Source organism: Chelonia mydas, chromosome 1 (genome assembly GCF_015237465.2).
Source record: "Chelonia mydas isolate rCheMyd1 chromosome 1, rCheMyd1.pri.v2, whole genome shotgun sequence".
Taxonomy (NCBI): domain Eukaryota; kingdom Metazoa; phylum Chordata; order Testudines; family Cheloniidae; genus Chelonia; species Chelonia mydas.
Window position 1 is genome coordinate 263,830,298 of NC_057849.1, and position 20,430 is coordinate 263,850,727.

General features: G+C 42.6%; 1 protein-coding gene across 12 annotated transcripts in view; it reads left to right on the forward strand.

Annotated features, from left to right (window-relative positions):
• The window catches only part of ANKS1B (ankyrin repeat and sterile alpha motif domain containing 1B), a 736,839-nt gene that overhangs the window by 696,594 nt on the left and 19,815 nt on the right, over window positions 1-20,430 (forward strand). For all 12 annotated transcript variants that reach the window (XM_043545507.1, XM_043545504.1, XM_043545515.1 and 9 more), the window contains 2 exons: window positions 8,526-8,612; window positions 14,074-14,211. In XM_043545507.1, coding sequence (XP_043401442.1) covers window positions 8,526-8,612; window positions 14,074-14,211 — 225 coding nt within the window. The remainder of the gene's footprint in view (window positions 1-8,525; window positions 8,613-14,073; window positions 14,212-20,430) is intronic.

The window sequence follows — 20,430 nt, forward strand, 5'->3', positions numbered from 1 at the left end:
GGAGAGGCTGAGGGAGCTGGGATTGTTTAGTCTGCAGAAGAGAAGAATGAGGGGGGATTTGATAGCTGCTTTCAACTACCTGAAAGGGGGTTCCAAAGAGGATCGCTCTAGACTGTTCTCAATGGTAGCAGATGACAGAACGAGGAGTAATGGTCTCAAGTTGCAATGGGGGAGGTTTAGATTGGATATTAGGAAAAACTTTTTCACTAAGAGGGTGGTGAAACACTGGAATGCGTTACCTAGGGAGGTGGTAGAATCTCCTTCCTTAGAGGTTTTTAAGGTCAGGCTTGACAAAGCCCTGGCTGGGATGATTTAACTGGGACTTGGTCCTGCTTTGAGCAGGGGGTTGGACTAGATGACCTTCTGGGGTCCCTTCCAACCCTGATATTCTATGATTCTATGATTCTATGATCTTAAATACAAAAAAGAAGCTTACAAGAAGTGGAAGATTGGACAAATGACCAGGGATGAGTATAAAAATATTGCTCGGGCATGCAGGAGTGAAATCAGGAAGGCCAAATCACACCTGGAGTTGCAGCTAGCAAGAGATGATAAGAGTAACAAGAAGGGTTTCTTCAGGTATGTTAGCAACAAGAAGAAAGTCAAGGAAAGTGTGGGCCCCTTACTGAATGAGGGAGACAACCTAGTGACAGAGGATGTGGAAAAAGCTAATGTACTCAATGCTTTTTTTGCCTCTGTCTTCACAAACAAGGTCAGCTCCCAGACTACTGCACTGGGCAGCACAGCATGGGGAGGAGGTGACCAGCCCTCTGTGGAGAAAGAAGTGGTTCAGGACTATTCAGAAAAGCTGGACGTGCACAAGCCCATGGGGCTGGATGCATTGCATCCGAGAGTGCTAAAGGAGTTGGCGGATGTGATTGCAGAGCCATTGGCCGTTATCTTTGAAAAATCATGGCGATCGGGGGAAGTCCCGGACGACTGGAAAAAGGCTAATGTAGTGCCCATCTTTAAAAAAGGGAAGAAGGAGGATCCTGGGAACTACAGGCCAGTCAGCCTCACCTCAGTCCCTGGAAAAATCATGGAGCAGGTCCTCAAGGAATCAATTCTGAAGCACTTGGAGGAGAGGAAAGTGATCAGGAACAGTCAGCATGGATTCACCAAGGGCAAGTCATGCCTGACTAATCTAATTGCCTTCTATGACGAGATAACTGGTTCTGTGGATGAAGGGAAAGTGGTGGATGTGTTGTTCCTTGACTTTAGCAAAGCTTTTGACACTGTCTCCCACAGTATTCTTGCCAGCAAGTTAAAGAAGTATGGGCTGGATGAATGGACTATAAGGTGGATAGAAAGCTGGCTAGATTGTCGGGCTCAACGGGTAGTGATCACTGGCTCCATGTCTAGTTGGCAGCCGGTATCAAGTGGAGTGCCTCAAGGGTTGGTCCTGGGGCCAGTTTTGTTCAATATCTTCATAAATGATCTGGAGGATGGTGTGGATTGCAACCTCAGCAAGTTTGCAGATGACACTAAACTGGGAGGAGAGGTAGATACGCTGGAGGGTAGGGATAGGATACAGAGGGACCTAGACAAATCAGAGGATTGGGCCAAAAGAAATCTGATGAGGTTCAACAAGAACAAGTGCAGAGTCCCGCACTTAGGACGGAAGAATCCAATGCACTGCTACAGACTAGGGACCGAATGGCTCGGCAGCAGTTCTGCAGAAAAGGACCTAGGGGTTACAGTGGACGAGAAGCTGGATATGAGTCAACAGTGTGCCCTTGTTGCCAAGAAGGCCAATGGCATTTTGGGATGTATATGTAGGGGCACTGCCAGCAGATCGAGGGACGTGATCGTTCCCCTCTATTCAACACTGGTGAGGCCTCATCTGGAGTACTGTGTCCAGTTTTGGGCCCCACACTACAAGAAGGATGTGGAAAAATTGGAAAGAGTCCAGCGGAGGGCAACAAAAATGATTAGGGGACTGGAACACATGAGTTATGAGGAGAGGCTGAGGGAACTGGGGATGTTTAGTCTACGAAAGAGAAGAATGAGGGGGGATTTGATAGCTGCTTTCAACTACCTGAAAGGGGGTTCCAAAGAGGATGGCTCTAGACTGTTCTCAGTGGTAGCAGATGACAGAACAAGGAGTAATGGTCTCAAGTTGCAGTGGGGGAGATTTAGGTTGGATATTAGGAAAAACTTTTTCACTCGGAGGGTGGTGAAACACTGGAATGCGTTACCTAGGGAGGTGGTGGAATCTCCTTCCTTTAGAAGTTTTTAAGGTCAGGCTTGACAAAGCCCTGGCTGGGATGATTTAATTGGGGATCGGTCCTGCTTTGAGCAGGGGGTTGGATTAGATGACCTCCTGAGGTCCCTTCCAACCCTGATATTCTATGATTCTATGATTTAACAGTAATAATCAGTTATTGTGTTATTGTTATGCATAATTTGTTTCCATTTGTGCCCACACTGTGCTATGTTCTGTACAAATATAAAGGAAGCACAATCCCTCCTGGAAAAAGATGAACATCAGAGAACATACAAGTGGTCATAGTGGTGAATGACCATCTCATGGTAGTTTGAGGATTGATAACACAAGGTTCTTTGAGTGTGTTTCAGTGTGGATCCCAGTGTAGGTGCTTCAGTGTCTCATGTGCATAAGATTGGATTCTTTTGAAAAACAACGTCCACTAGGGCCACATTTGTGCCCTGTCACTCCTCATGCTTCTATGTGAGGGCATTAAGGGTGAAGCAGTAATCACCATCCCTGAGTTCCTGCTTACTACTAATGGGAGCGAGATGAAACCCAGTGAGTGTCCAACCCACTATTTCTGAAACTAAATTGGTGAAAAAAATTATCTTCACCCTTTGTCTTTCCTTGTTGTCCTTGAATTGGGTGCGCTAAGTGTGTAGGCAACTGTGTATAAGTACAAGAAAGAAGAGACACATACACCCTTTACAGCAGGGTGAGATGCTTTGCATCAACTGCCAGCCACAAGGTGGTCACCAAGCTGTCAAGGTTCAAATCCTGCCCATCCTGTGACAGACTCCCCTCATCGATGGGCACAGCCAGTGCTGCCTTTGCTGGGGGACAGCTCAGCATGCAGATAGTTTTCTTCCAGAACCCACAAGTCCAGGGATGGTTGACTTGTGACATTTGCTTAAGCAATCTATGTGAGTCACTTCAGACTCAGAAGAAATGAAAACTGAAGTGGAGTCGAAAGAGCAAACATCAATCAGCACTTTCCCAAGCAGAAACCATATCCCAGAGTCAGTCAGAAAAGGGATGGCAACAAAGAGGACACTATCAAAGCCAGCACGGAGAACCTCAACACCAGAGCTGGCACATGTGCCCTGACACAGAAGGGTGATGCGAAGAGAAGAAGCCACATAGTGCATAAATATAGTTTCAACCACCACACAGGACCATCCTACAAGGAAGATGTAAAAACATCACTCCATGGATTAAGCCTCCAAATCCTCCACAGAGTTGGGAACAGCACAGAGTGGAGGATTCCCAGTACAAACATCAACATCTATACCAGTGCAGACAAGCTTTTTGGTCTAAGCTTCACAAATGCAGCTAGGATTGTTCTCCCCATCAACAAGAATACTTCAGCTGGGTAAGAAACTCTGGCAAACCCCAGCCACTCTTTGTCCCATGTCTAAAACAGGTGGAAAAAAGAAATACCAGATGATCTTAAAAGGCTTTGAACATTTTAATATTCATGCAAATCCAGGGTCCTTGGTAGTATCCACAGTCCAAGAGAAATCCAGGTTCTCAGAGGGCACATCTTAGGACAAAACAAAGGCAGCAGATTTGACTGCAGTGTTGAGAGCCACATCGGAGCTGATCCAAAGCCTCCCACTACTTTCGCAAACCACCTAACCTCTTTCCACCATGTTTGATCCACTACTACATCAGACAAATGGGTGTTAACAATGGGCAATGATGTCTACTGTGTTCGTTTCTACACCTTATCCCTGTCCCTCTTCAGGGACCCATCTCACTGTTACAAAAAGAAGTGACCTTGTTGCTCCTTCTAGGAACCATAGAAGAGGGACCTAAGCAGTACAGAGGAGAAGGCTTTTACTTCTGGTATTTCCTTATGCTAAAGTGGGGGAGGGACTTTGTGCTATCCTAGACCCAAGGAGAATGAGCAAATACATGCACTGCATCAGATTCAGAATGATAACGCTTGCCTCTTCATACCATCTCTGCAGACTCAAAACTCTTGTGGCTCTTGAGTTACATGACACATACCTCTATAAAACTATCTATCCGGCCCACAGGAAGTATCTGAGATTCACAGTGAGATCAAATCACTAGCAGTACAAGATGCTGCCATGTGGACCCTCTGTGGCACTGACAGTCTTCACAAAATGCCTAGTGGTGGTGGCAGAATTCCTGAGGAGATAGAGCATCCATGTCTACCCTTACATGGATGACTGTAAAGCAAGTTCCAGCAGGAAGTGGCAGTGAGCCTAGAATATGCTACCTCTCTGTTCACCCAGCTAGGTCTCCGACTGAAATATGAAAAATCATCTCTTACCTCATTACAGATAGAGCTGATAGGCACTATGATTGAATCCAGATTGCTGAGAGAGTACCTGCCAAAGACAGGTTTCTGTCACTGCAATCACAAACTTGCCTTGAAGTGTTAGGTCATATGTCAGAGTGTATATGTTTGACACTGTTTGCCAGACTTCACCTTCAGTCCCTACAATTCTGACTCAGGTCCATTTACTCTCCATTGAGACACTGCAGTGATAGGAAGATCTCAGTGCTACCTCATGTCCTCACAGAGTTGATAGGGAGGATGGAACCCAAAAATCTGTGGGAGGTTGTACTGTTCTCATCCGCCTTCCCAACAAAGAGTGTGATCACAGAAACGTCTGGGGCAGGGTGGTGTCACCTGGACCACCCACAAATGAATGGGACCTGGTCCCCAGGAAACATAGGACTTCACATAAACATCCTGGAACTCAGAGCTGTCAGGCTAACCAGTATAATGTTCCTACCTGTCCTCCAAAATTCCATAGTGCAGCTCCTGATGGGCAACATCTCCATGATGCCCTACATAAACAAGCAAGCCAGTGCCCACTTATCACCCCTCTTCCTGGAAGCTATCAAACTTGACATGGTGCCACCAACATGGGAGAACCCTGTTGGATCTTCACCTCTCAGGAGTCAGCAATGACCTGGCAGACTTCCTGAGCAAACAATTGTGACCAATCATGAGTGGTCCCTGCAGAGGTCCATCAAAGCCAATATTCCATTGGGGGAGGGGGTCCCACGATAAACTATCAAAGACAATACCAAGCGCCAGAATTTTTGTTCCAGAGGGGGCATGAACCTGGGGTCATTGCCAGATGCCTTTCTTCTGCAATGGAATCCAGGCCTCCATTTGCCTTTCCACCAACTTTCCTGATCCCCAGGTGATTTCCAATATCAAAAGAAACAAACCCACAGTAAATCTCATCATTCTCCCTACTGGCCAATGGCTGACTGACTTAAAGATGCCCATGCACCCTTTGATTCAGCTCCAAAACTGCCCGGTTCTGATGTCACAGCACCACAGTCAGATAGTCCAACCAGACTCAAAGTCCCTTTACCAAATAGCCTGGATGTTGGCTGGTTAAGTACCACGGACAGGGAGTGCTATAGTCAAGTCCCAGAAATCCTGATATAGACAAGGAAAACATCCACCAGAGGGACTTATTTGTCAAAATGGAAGAGGTTCTTGATATGCAGGGCCAGCATGGCTTGGACCCTCTGCACGCTTCAATACCAAAGCGCCTAGACTGTTTGCAGCATCTGAAACAGTCTGGCCTTTCATTCAGCTCCACTGAGGTTCATCTAATAGCAATATCAGTTTGCCATCCACCTGTGCAGTCATGTTCCATCTTTCACCCAGAGCTATCAGAATTCATCAAGGGCCTGTTACATACTTACTCACTGGTCAAAAGAACCTGCTCCTACTTACCTCTCAAGGCTTTCAGGATGCTCCTTACTTCATCTCACTCTGAAGAGAGTCCTTATGGCTCACCCTCTTATCAGAACATTTCATAGGATAAGGTGGTGCTGAAACCCAGGCTCATCCCCAAGGTGGTGTCAGAATTCCATCTGAATCAACCAATCAATCTGCGTGACTTCTTCCTGAAACCTCCCAATTTTTAAAATCTGCAAGGCGGCAATGTAGAGTAACCCACTGACATTCATCAAATGCTGTGCCCTGGACTAGACGGCCAAGGCAGAGGCCCAGTTCAGGAGAGTGGTACTACAATCTCTGAGTAATGCAGCTGATACTACTCTTCCCTCCATCCAGAGGGAGTACTGCTTGCCAGTCTCCTATCATGGGATTTACGCTGCTATCCTCAAAGAAGAAAGAATGGTTATTTACCCTACACTAACTGTGGTTCTTTGAGATGATGATATCGGTCTGGATCCTATAATCTGCCCTTCATCCCCACTTTCAGAATCCTCAGTGAACACAGGCTTCAAATTGCAAGAGAACTGAGGGAGAGTCATGGCCACTCCACCCTTTGTGCCTTCCTGTTGGAACATGAGGATGCACAGGGCCCATGCATAGCCCTGACAAATGCTGGTATTCAAAAGAATCCAATCTTGCGCACATGAGGCATATGGGCATCTATAGTGGACTCCACACTGACAACATCATCTCAAAGAACCACAGTTACTGTTGAGTAAATAACAGTCATTCTTTTTGTTATTGTTGCTTTTCTTTAGAAATAATCTATCCCCTGTTATCTCTCAACCTTGACATGGAGATTAGCTAGTTTATGCAGGTGTTACATAGAATTGGCTCCTCAGGGAGGATTTAAATGCAGATAGCGGCCTTGCAGACCAGATCTGAGTGGGGGTGTTCCATCCCTAGGGGGTGGTACGGAAGAAGGCCAAAGGACTAATGAAGTGGAGTAATGACATGTAAAAGCTGGCATCACTGGCAGAGTAAAGGGGATGGAGGGGAAGGGAGTGACATTGAAACGGCCAGGATGGAAAAATAGGGAGGGCAGAACTATGCAGGGTTTCGAAGGCAAGGACATAAAGGTTGAACTTGAAGGGAGTCCTGTGGAGAGACTAAAAGAGATGGTGGTGTGATTGGACCAATGGACAGAGAAGATGAATTTAGTGGGTGTGCTTTATATGGATTAGGAGAGAGTGGATAGTGTTGTTAGGAAGGCCAGACAGGAGGCAGTTAAATTAATTAAGATAAGAGACAGAGTCCTTGTACAAAAGATGTTGCTGTAGGGGTAGAAAGAAAAGGATGGAAGTTAGAAGCTGGGTTGCTAGATGATTAAATCTGTGTTGTCATGTTTATGAATATTTTGTCTGGAACTGGGTGTATTGCTTGCTATTCTGATAGCTGGATATACAGAAGCTTTCATAAATTCACTGTCACGCGTTCTGTGAACTGTCACTGAATTTTATGAAGAAGCTCGTATTTGACATCTTTTTCACACACACACTCCATAGGCATCAGTACTCTGTTTTCCATGCTCAAGAGAAATGCGGATGGAATTAGTACCTTAATGCAGATTTTGCTACATTCTCTGAAATTTCCATTTACTCTTTCCTTTTTTTAAAAAAAGGAACGTTTTTAGCCCTTCTGGTTACAAGAATCTTTATCCAGTATAGATTGTCTTGTTCAGTCTGCCACCATTAATAAGAGAGATGCAACCACACATGTGCACGCGCACACACACAAAATATATATAGGGGTTAACTATGAAACTTGATTAGCACAAACATAATTGCAGAATCTGGTTGGCTATTTGGTTTTGAATTACATGTTGTCACAAATGTCTATTTCTGTTTGAGTCCTGAGGGAGCAGGATCCAATTAGAAGATCTGATCATTGGCCCTCTCCTTCAAGCTCATGATTATTTTGCTGTCTACTGTTAACTCTACTTTTTTCTCAGGCACATTATTTCCAGATACAGCAGCTATTCCATAGTTTAGATCTGTGCTTATGATCTTATGTATATGATACTCCATAAATATTGGATTTCATCTTACTTAGTTGCTCTAATAATCTGTTTAGGTTACTTTGCAGTTTGGATCTCTCTCACTGTTTAATCTCTCTGATTTTGGTGTTATCTCCATATTTGATTGCAGTTGAATTTGTTTTCCTGTCCAAAAAATAGATCACTGATCCCACTTCATATTTTTCCCCATTTGTAGAGCTCACAATGAATGAGTACTCTCTGAACCCTATTTACCAACCAACTACTAATCCATACTACAATAGTTTTATATGGTAGAGTTTTGGCCCTACTTGTATTTCACCTTACTAAAGTGCAGATGTATCCATTGCATTCCTTTTCTCTAGCAAATCAATATGTGTGTTGTAGGCTGTGTTGGCAGCTGTTTCACAAGCCCAAAGCATAATAAAGAGAAAGAGACAAATATTTAAATTAAATTTTGTTTTACTTTAATTCACATATATTTTTCCATCAGGAGAAAAAGAAGAGAAAAAATTGAACAGGCTACACTCGCCAGTGCAGAACAAACTCTTCTAACAGCTGTCTCATTTTTATTTCAGAAGTCTACAGAGCAAATGAAGAAAGTCCCTACTATTGTTCTATCAGTCTCTTACAAGGGAGTCAAATTTATTGATGCAACAAATAAGGTATGTGTAATTTTTGGTCATAAGATTTTATTCCTCATTGTGCTAGATAGCTTATCTAGTAAAAGCCACATGGGGATTAGGGTTTGAATTTCAAGTCCTCTGCCCTCTTTTTTTTTTTTTCTCTCTCTCTCCTACCCTGAACAGACAAAGTACCTCTCTCGCACTCCAGAAACCCACTCTTGTGGACAAATAGAGCAGTTCTGGAGGGAATTCTGCCCAGTCTTCCCTCATCAAAGGGAAGCTCATCACAAGAAGGGTTTGGCAGGATGCCCCTCCTCACCTGGACAAAATCCCCCAACCTATTTTCCTTTTACAGTACATTATGCAGAAAAGTATGTGTTCCTTGCTTTTCAAAACACAAAATATCCCATATGGGGGCTTTCCCCACCCCCCTGTAAGTGTAGTAAAATTGTGTGGTTTTATACAAGACCCAGCACAGCAAAGGTCAAGAGGTATGAGACGGGTATAATCACCTTCCAGCTTCCAACCATGTTAAGGGAGTATTATAGGTTGTGCCTGCCCTTTAGTGCCCTCTTCTGGCCAAGTGTGGGTCTGCGGAGTGTGCCTCAGTTTCGCCTTAACTTAGACTCCCTTAAAAAGTCAACACAGGCCAGATATACAGAACTTGCCCCCTTTGGGGGTATAATTTAGTACTTCCAGCCTGAAGTCTTTCAAAAAGAAAACTCAGCTGGGCTCAGTTCTGCCTCCCTGATGGTCTGGAGTTCGGCTTCTCCTGCTGTCTTCCCCTCATTGACTCAGGAGCCTCTTTACTCCTTGCAGGCATCTGCCAAATACTTTCATCTGTCTCCCCTTTCCTGAGACCCAGGTACCTTCCCTTAGGCTCAACTGGACAGCAGATAATCAGTGCAGGTCACTGGACCCTGCGCCCTTTCTTGCAGGGGCCAGTCACCCTGTGACAGGGGGTTTACAGGTACTTGCACTCTGTCTTCCTGAACTGCAGCAGCCTCTTCACAATCACTATGAGTCTCCTAATTTCTTCATTCTACTGTGTACCAGGGCATCTGGTGTTTGTTTAGGGTTCTTTTCTCCTATTAGATTTGCAATGTTATAAACCACAGCACAGACAGAAAGACAGAAGAACGTAGTGCTGGAAAGTATGATGATTTCTTGCTCAGCTAAAATAAAATTTGCAAACTTCCTAGGGGGTATAAAATGTACTATTTTATAAAAGAATCTTTCTTCTCTTGACCTCTAAGATGTCAAGAAATGCTAATTATATTATTAATTATATATATTATATATATTAATATATTATATTATTAATTATTCATGTGAATGACAAAACATTTTTGTTGTTGCTTAGTTTCGTATGTGTGACTGCCTGTCTGACCAGGTTGCTAGGGTTTATGACTGCTTTGCATTGCTAAGCAGCCTGGCTACAGTGGAGAATTGGCCCATATACTATCCTGTTATCCCTCAACCTTGCCATTGCCAATCACTTTATGTAGGTATTGAATTAGAAGTGGGTCTTCAGAAAGGATTTGAATGTGGACAGAATAGTGGTCTTGTGGACCAATTCAAGAAGGCTGTTCCATAGATTCTAAAGCCAGAACGGACCATTGTGATCATTTAGTCTGACCTCCTGCATAACACAGACCAGAGAACTTCCCCCAAATAATTCCTAGAGCAGATCTTCACTTTTAGAAGAACAACCAATTGTGATATAAAAATTGCTTGCATAGAGGGGTGTGCGAAAAGACCAGAGCTAGTTATGCAAGAAATAAATTAATAGCATGTCAAGGTTGGCATCACTGGCAGAGAAGAGGGCCCAAGAATTTCTTTCAATTCTTCAAAAGTGGCAAAGAGTCCTGTGGCACCTTATAGGTGGGTGACGAAAGCTTATGCTCCAATACGTCTGTTAGTCTATAAGGTGCCACAGGACTCTTTACCACTTTTACAGATCCAGACTAACACAGCTACCCCTCTGATACTTTCAATTCTTTGTGTTCCATCAGGGTCAAAACTGATTTTTCACCTCTCCCTCCTTTCTTTTGGAGGAAGTTGGCAAATTTTATGTTTGTAAGCCTTCTACACTGAACTCTTACATGCTAGAGTGCAATAATTTTTCTGTTTTTCTGTTTTGGCTAGAAAGATAAGTAATGCCTCAGTCCTATCCAGTTTCTCAAACAGTAGAATATCTTCTCACACTTATGAAATCTGGACTGCATTTCCCTGCTGTAAAAGTCCATGTAGCAACCTGCCACTCTCGTATGGCCATTGCTTCCATCTCTGCCCATCTGTGTGCTCTATCCATTTCCCACAAATAAGTGTGTGGTACCTCAATGCTAGTGCTAACCTGGTTTGCCTCCAGATAAGCCTGCAGCTGATGGCTCCTATTATTTATCAATAAATTATAGAATATTTAGTGGCCATAACAGCTACTAGTCATGTACATGAAAACCCAGCTCTCATGGTTGTTCCTCGTTTACACTATGTCATCAGAATAAGTTGTACTTATCCCAAGATCCTTCCCAGAGTCGTGTCTGATTCCCACTTAAATCAAACCAATATCTTTCCTTTATTCTTTCCAGTGCCTCGTAACATGCCTGGTAGAGCCAAATTTCTTAACTTGGATATTCAAATGTTAGAGTTGTTTCTTTGACAGGACTAAATGTTTTCATAAATCACATTTGCGGGCTTAGCTATTTCAGACTAAAGACTATGTAAATGAATAAAACTTTGTACTCTGTGTTGTTATGACAAGGCAGGGGTTTAGATAGCAGAAGGACTCACAACTCATTACACCAGAGCTATATCAATGGCTATTTGGCATTTGACTCATACTTTGACTCAGCACACTGTTGAGGCCTGATGCAATGCTAGTTTAGAAAGAGCAGTGTTTAGCTTTCTTTATAGTTGATCACATCTCGTTCCCTACTTTCTGGAGGATTTGTGCTGCTAGGTCATCTCCCAAGAATGGGGGGTCAGCTGAGACAATTCAGGGAGGAGAAGGGAAGGTTGCTTTCCAGTAACTAGAGCTCTCTAAAGGTATTCCTTAGCAGAGCCATGCTCAGCTTCCTTTCTTCGTTGCCTTTTCAGAGTTTGCTGAGAATTTTTGTAGCCCAGGAACTGAATGGCATTTTGTAGATGGGACCTTTCATACCGCCTTAGAATCTTTGGCCAGTGCCATAGGTGTGCACCTCAGAACAGCAAACTGGTTTATAATGGTTTCAATGCCTACACAGTAAGGGTATGGTTCTGCTGTGGCAGTGTCCCAAGGGAACTCTAGGTCGTTGCAGGCAACTCCTTATGGAGGGAGAGGACTTTGTACAAAAACTAGATAAAGTGAAACTCAGCTGTTTGGTTTGGACCATGGAAATTCATGGACTTTCTTTCTTTCTTTCCAAAAATCTCAGTATAGATAAATGGCAAAAACCATGAGATTTCAAGTTAAAATGCTGCAAAAGACTCTCATGAGTTTCAACTAGTTTCAAAACACAAAGCTCTAAACCAGTGCAGGTTTACTCAGTGCTGAGTCCAGGGTCACTTGAGAGCTTCACAAAGGTTAGCAAAACTTTCAGTGAGCTGAACCTGTTTTCAAGCATATAGCACACTTGAAACCAGATGAGTATTATGTGGCTCCTTGTTTGGGGGTAAATATTTCACATAGTTTTAATATCTTTTGAGCAATAATCCCTTTTCATCTGTAATGCAACATTGGTAACACATCATGATCATATGGTAATGTATTACAGTTTTATTTATAGGAAGCTAAAACCTTGCTTTTTAGTATCATTTTAATTCTGATAAAAATCTTTGTCTACGCCAACAGTTCTCAAACTGAGAACAAAAGAAATATAAAGAAAACCATATTATTGTGTTTTGCCTAAAGCAACATAAAATCAAATGAACAATAAATATAATTAAGTATGAAGATTTTCACAAATGGGTGTCCATTAAGGCATAATAATTGCTCATTGTCATTTGGTATGAGTAATACATTATACAGAAATAGAAATCAAATAATATGCTACAACAGTTTAAGATTAAGAGGATTATTTTGTGTCTTCAGTTACAATTTCCTTATTTTGGATTTTTGCATAATTTGAATATTAAAAAGTGTTGGAATGCTGCCCTTTTATCCAGAGTTTACTCACTCATTATTTCCTCAATTAGATATTAATAGGCCTTTCAGAAAACTTGCCAAGTATGCAAGTATATCTTGGCAGGTTAGAAGAAGACAGAGGAGAGTGATTCAAATGACTGAGTTACATATAATCTCCCCTCCAAAAAAAAGAGAGATCCTCAAAGAATGCTTTTAATTTGCACAGATGTTACTGACACAACATTTAGCCATAGATCTCACTGACTGTGACATTAGACATCATATATGTTATGATAATACTGTATGCTTAGTGCCAAAAAACAGTGAGTAGCAGCACTATAGTATTTTGATTGAGTAGAGATGTCATACTGCAGACAGGAATATTCTATGTTTGTGGAAATACAGTAGCCACATTGAATAAGGCTATGATTTAGGAAAGCACTTACCCATGTGGTGAAGACCATCCTTATTCGTTGACTCACTTTGAGCATGTGCCTTTGCTGAAATCGAGGCTTAAATCTATGACCATAATTCAGCCTCCTCTTTGGCTTCCTGGGTCCTCTGGCCTAAACAAGGTAAATATGCAGCAGTATTTTTACATAAGTAAACATTTATTATTTTCTCCAAAGCTTTAGACAAAGTCGTCTTTTTGTACATCAGGCAGAAATGTCTTGTCTTTGCCTCAGTACCATTCTGGAGTTTAATTTGGCCATTACATCAGTGTCCTGGCAGTAAATTGAGCTATATTGCCACATCTTTCCAAAATAATCCTTTTCCTGAAACCCCTTTAACAGCTCCATGCTTACACATTGATGAGTATTGTTCATTCTGTTTGAGGTGGAAGAGTCAGATTGAATTTCTTCAAACTGTGCATGCAAAGATCCAGAGAATGCACCTGCACTGTCCTACCTTTTCCCATCTACCTGTGGGCTGCAGTGGTACTGATTGTTAGAACAGAAACAGCAGCATCAATGGGCATAGAAGTAGAAAATTAATAGTCTATTATAGTTATTCTCTCAGCTGTGTCCCATGAAAGATGCCTCTCTGTCACAGGATACCGTGTAAATTGTACAGTGCTCTCATTTGAAAAGCAACACAGAACTGGAGGAAAACTCCAGGATTTTGCAGTTTCCTGTAGGATTCACTATTGATGACAGATAATATTTTGGATACTGTTGGAAGGTCCAGAATTCAATGGTCTGTGTAAGAAGCTGAACATGTGGTGTTTTAATCACATTGTAATTAAAAGACATAGTACCTTTGAAATATTTTAGTACAGAGGATGACTATAGCCTTAAAATGCTAAAAACAGATTAAGTTATTATATAAGGGGCATCTACACTTAATTCCTGTGTTGACTGAAAAATAGTGATACTTTAGTTCTTTTTTTAACAGAATATTATTGCTGAACATGAAATCCGCAACATTTCCTGTGCTGCACAAGACCCTGAAGACCTCTCGACGTTTGCATACATCACTAAAGACTTGAAGACTAATCACCACTACTGCCATGTATTTACTGCATTTGATGTGGTCAGTTTACGGAAACTGTTTCATTTGACAATTTCCTTTATAAATCATTTTCGTTAAAAATTATCAGCATAAAATTAGTAATAGTAAATGTTACATATATTGAAAAGGCTTAGAAAGAGCCAGCTAGGTGATGAAATGACACCACTGCAGGATTACAAAGCATTTCTCTAAGATATTAGCTCATTTCCCCTCACTCCTCTATGGAATAATTTTTTGTCTACAACAAGTTTGTTCTTGTTTCTCAGCTGTTGATTGTAACTATCAGGTTTGGCACACAGCTTTCTCCAAAGCTATGTAATACATACAGTTCCTTTAACTGGCTGCTATGGTAGTGGCTCATAAAAGTTCTTTACAAAAAGTTTGGTTACCCCTTCTGAAATCTCAGGGCACTACAAAGAAGTAAAAATCAAAATACTTTCAAACTCTGATCACCTTTCCATGAAAACAACAACATATTGCACAATTGGACTGATGTACTTTATGCTTTTTGGGCTTATCCAACAAGCAGTTGAATAATTTGGCTCCATCCAAGAACGCACATAAGCTTAACTTGAAGCATGTGAGTAGACCCATTGAAGCCAATGGCACTGCAAATCCTGGAAATGAATGCATGACTGAGCAAATGGTGTTGACAGGAGGGCTTTGGCTTCCTTGGCCCTGGGGTGCTGCTCCAGGAAGGAGAACTGCTGGAGGGAGATGGTCTAAAGTGTGCATCTTCACACACTGACTCACCAACCTAGTGAGGAGGGCTTTAAACTAGGTTCAAAATGGGGAAGTAACAAAAGCTCACACATAGGTATTAAAAAAGACTACCTTAACAGAGGGCTAAATGTTGGGCGGGAAAAGGAAAATTACAATAGGGACATAGGAACATCAATAGGGATATCAGTGGGAGAGACTGCTCAACTTCTTAGGTGTCTGTACACAAATACAAGGAAAATGGGGAATAAACAGGAAGAACTGGAAGTATTAGTCCATAAGATAAATTATGATTTAATGGCATCACAGACATTTGGTGGGATAAATCTCATGACTGGAATATTTGTATAGAGGGGTATAGTTTGTTAAGCAAGGACAGGCGGTGAAAAAGGAAGGAAGTGTTGCATTATTGTAGCAAAGTGAGACTCACCGGTGGAGCCTCCTCCTGCTGGTCATCTGGGAATTAGCTCTTTTTCCAGTGTACAGAGCGCCCTCTGCAGGCCGATGTCTCGCCTGCCACTGGCCCCGTGTGCCTCCCGGATTCCAGTGCCCTTTACCTCAGGGTTCTGCCCTCTGCAGTACCCCTGCTCTGGGTCTCCCCTCCCAGGAGAACACCCACCCCTCTAAGCCCACCTTGCCTCAGTGGCTACTGCCAGTCATCATCTAGCCCCCGCTCACTGGGGCAGACTGCAGTGTAATGGCCACTCATCATTGGCAAAGAGGTAGGACCTGCTGTCTTTGCCTATCCTCGGGCTGCCCCTCTGCAGCCCCACTACCTTTTGGCCTTAAACAAGGCCTGCAGCCTGGGGGTTTACCAGGCTGGAGCTCCCCTACTCCCTTTGCCCTTCCCTAGCACTGCTCCGCTTCCGGTACCTTGCTCCCAGGCAGCTAGCTCTTCCCACTCCAGAGCTAGAGTGAGTCTCCTTCAGCTCCTGGCCCTCAGGTCTCTTATCCGGGCCAACTGGGCTGGCCATAGCTGTGGTCAGCCACTCCCTTAGCTGCTCTTTTTCCCTGTTCTGCTGGAGTGGGGCAGGTGCCCCACTACAATTATACATTAAGAATAGACACACTTGTTCTGAGATTCAGAAGGAGGTGAGAGGCAGAGCAGCTGAAAGTCTCTGGGTTGAACATAAAAGAGGAAAAACAGGACTGACATCGTGGTACGGGTCTTCAGACAACCAAATCAGGAGGAGGAGGTGGATGATGCATTTCTATAACAAATAACAGAAATATCTAAAACAGAAGACCTGGTATTAATGGGAGACTTTGACTACACAGAATCTGTTGAAAAAGTAATGTAGTAAAACACAAAATGTCCAGTAAGTAAGCTCTTGGACTGTAATGGGGACAACCTTTTGTTTCAGAAGGTGGAGGAGGTAACCGGAGAACAGCCATTTTAGATTTGATGCTAACTGACAGGGAGGAATTGGTTGTTAATCCTAAAGTGGAAGGCAATTTGGGTGAAAATGATCATGAAATGCTAGATTTCATGATTCTAAGGAAATGATGGAGTGACAGCAGCAGAATAAGGACAACAGACTTCAAAAAGGCAGACTCTGAAACTGCCAGCTCTCCTGAATTCTTTTCCCCTTATATTTCCTTCCCATGGGACCTAACCTACCAGTTCTCTAAGAGACAATATTAACGGCGCAACAGCAAACTAGCCCAGGGTGAAGGAGAGATGATAAGGCTAGTTAAGAGGCTGATATGGCTCCATCAGGAGTTCTTTAATGACCTGAAAATCAAAAAGGAATCCTATAAAAAGTGTAAACAAGGACAAATTGCTACGGATGAGTACAAAAGAATAGTATAAACATACAGGGACAGCATCAGAAAGGCTAAGGAACAAAATGAGTTAACCTCGAAAGGGACATAAAAGCCAAGAAGAAGAGATTCTATAATTAGTAGCAAAAGAAAGATGAAGGAAAGTGTAGGTTCTCTATTTAGCAGTGAAGGAGAACTAATAATGGATGACATCAAGAGGGCTAAGGTATTTAATGTCTGTTTTGCTTCAGTCTTTACTAAAAAGGTTAAGGGTGACCAGATACTTAACACAATTAATATTAACAATAAGGCGGGCAGTAACACAAGCCAAAATAGGGGTAGAACGGATTAAAGAATGTTCAGATAAACTAGCTGTTTTGATGGCAATAGGACCTGATGAAAATCACCCTAGCATAATTAAGGACTTAGCTGAAGCAATCTCGGAACCGTTAGCAAATATCTTCAAGAATTCATGGAGGATGGGTGAGGTCCCAGAGGACTGAAGAAGGGCAAACATAGTATCTGTCTTTAAAAGGGGGAACAAAGATAACCCAGGGAATTATAGACCAATCAGCCAGACTTCAATACCTGGAAAGGTACTGGAACAAATTATTAAACCATAAATTTGTAAGCACCTAGAGGCTAATAGGGTTATAAGTAGTAGCCAACATGGATTTGTCAAGAACAAATTATGTCAAACTAGCCTAATTTCCTCCTTTGACAGGATTACTGGCCTAGTAGATGGAGGGGAACCTACAGATGTGATATATCTTGATTTTTTTGTAAGCCTTTTGATACAGTCCCACATGACAGTGTAATAAGAAAACCAGGAAAATGTAGTCTAGAATAGATTAAATTACTATAAAATGGGTGCAAAACTGGTTGAAAGACCATATTCAAAGAGTAATTAGCTGTCAAAGTGGGGGGTGTATCTAGCGGGGTCCTGCAGGGATCTTTCCTGGGTCCCATACTGGGTCAATATTTTCATTAACAACTTTGATTATGGAGTGGTGAGTATGATTATAATATTTGCAGATGACACAAGCAGAGTGGGCCTGCTTGGACTTTGGAGGACAGGATTAAAATTCAAAACAAATTGGAGAATTGGTCTGAAATCAATAATATGAAATTCAGCAAAGACAAGTGCAAAATACTGCACTTAGGGGTGAAAAAAATCAAATGCACAACTATAAAATGCAAAATAAGTGGCTAGATAGTACTACTGCTGAAAAGGATCTGGGAGTTGTAGTAGATAACAAATTGAATTAGAGTCAACAATGTGATGCAGTTGCTAAAAAGGCTAATATAATTCAGGGGTATATTAATACAAGTGTTGTACGTAAGTCACCAGAGGTCATTGTCCCGCTCCACTTGGCACAAGTGGAGAACTGTGTCCGGTTTTGTATACCACCCTTGAGAAAAGATGTTGATAAATTGGAGAGAGTCCAGAGACCTACAAAAATGATAAAAAGTTTAGAAAACTTGACCTCTGAGAGAAGGTTAAAAAAAAAACTGGGCATGTTTAACCTTGAAAAAAAGAAGACCCAGGGAGAGGAGGTAAAAGTCTTCCGATACGTTAAGATCTTTTATAAAGAGGGTGATCAATTGTTCCCTAAAGAGATGACCAGAAGTAATGGCCTTACGCTACTTCAAGAATGATTTAGGTTAGATAAATATTAGGACAAACTTTCTAACTGTAACCATACTTAAGCACTGGAATAGGCTGCGAAGGAAGGTTGTGGAATTCCGGTCATTGGAGGTTTTTAAGAACAGGTTAGACAAAGACCTCCCAAGGATGCTGTAGATAGACTTGGTCCTGCCTCAGTGCAAGAGACTGACTAGATGACCTCTTGAGGTCCCTTCCAGCCCTACATTTCTATGATTGTGTGTGTTTAAGAGTTTTCCTGTATTGGGCCAGAGTGCTCAAAAATAAGTTGCTTGATCTTGCAATATTCTAAAAGTTATATGCTTAGATTTTTACAGTGTGTTCAATTAATTACACACTAGAAAAGCTGAGGGTATAAAACTTTCTTTGCTAATATATACAATGACATGAAAATGTTTGTATCACATGTTTACATTTACTTTGATAAAATATATTCTATATTTAAAGAGATCACATAGATAGCTGAACTACAAGGCTATACACCTCTCAAGAGATCCTGAGGACACCACGGTAACTAGCTACCACAGTGAATCTCAAGTGGTTTGTAAACTCGTCAGAAAAAAATGGTTACTAACTTTTCAGTATCTGTTGTTCTTAGAGATGTGTTGCACATGTCCATTCCAATGTAGGTGTGTGCGTGCCCCAAGCACAGTAGCCAGAAATTTTTTCCGTCATTGGTACCCATAGGAGTGGCTCTGGCACCCTCTGGTGCCACACACTCATAGCGCTGGTATAAAGGGTCCAGCCAACCCCACACCTCCTTGGTTCCTTCTTTCCGGCCAATTCCAATAAATAGGGGTAGGAGTGCTGGAATGGACATGTGCCACGCATCTTGAAAAACAGTTACAGAAAGGTTTGTAACTGTTTTTCCTTCAAGTGTTTGCACATGTCTATTCCAATGTAGGTGACTCCCAAGCAGTTACAAAGGAGGTGGGATCGGAGTTCATGGACGTGCTGATTGTAAAACAGCTCGAGCGAAACTGGCATTGTCCCTAGCCTGTTGAGTAATGGCGTGATGACTAGAGAACATATGCACTGATGACCAAGTCACCGCTCTGCAAATGTCCTGAGTAGGACTTAAGCCAGGAATGCTGATGATGCCTGCGCTCTCATGGAGTGGGCAGTCAGGATAGCTGGTGGCAGAACACCTGCCTGCTCATAACACGTATGAATGAATAATATGATCCACAACAAAAGTCTCTGAGCTGAGATAGGTAGACCTTTCATCCTTTCAGCAATCGCTATGAAGAGTTGGGTAGATCTATAGAATGGTTTTGACCTCTTTAAGGAACACTTGGGCACATCTAATGTCCAGTGTGAAGATGTTCCTCCCTAATCTCATGTGACTTTGGGTAGAAAACAGGTAGGAAGATTGCCTGATTACTGTGAAACTGGGAAACCACCTTCGGGAGGAAGCTGGGGTGAAGACGCAGCTGCACCTTATCCTTAAAGTAAACTGTGCATGGAGATCCGACATGAGGGTGTAGATCTCCGAGACCTTTCTGGCCGCAGTAATGGCCATTAAGAAAGTCACCTTCCATGAAAGGTATGACAAGGGACACATTGCCAACGGCTCATATATTTTGATAAGACCAGGTTTAAGTCCCACGGAGGGACGGGTTCTCGTATTTGGGAGTATAGTCTTTCCAGGTCCTTGAGGAAATGAATGGATATCTGGTATGAAAAAACAGACCAGCTTACCACCAGGGGGGTGGAACACTGAAATCACTGCAAAGTGGACCTTAATTGAGGGAATCGCTAAACCTCACTGTTTCAGGCAAGGCAAATAGTCAAGAATTTCCTGCAGAGACAACTGCATGGGCAAGACTCCACTCTGGGAAGCCCATATGGAGAACTGTTTCCATTTTGAGAGGTACGTAGCCCTGGTGGAGGGCTTCCTGCTCCTTCAGACCACCTGGCAAACCTGCTCCGAGCAAGCCAGCTCTCTGGGATTTAGCCATGGAGCTTTCCAGGCCATCGGGTGGAGGGAGCTGAGGTTCAGGTGGACCAAACGACCATGGTCCTGGGAGATCAGATTTGGATATAGAGGGAGCGGAATCGGAGCAGCCACAGAAAGGCCTAACAGTGTG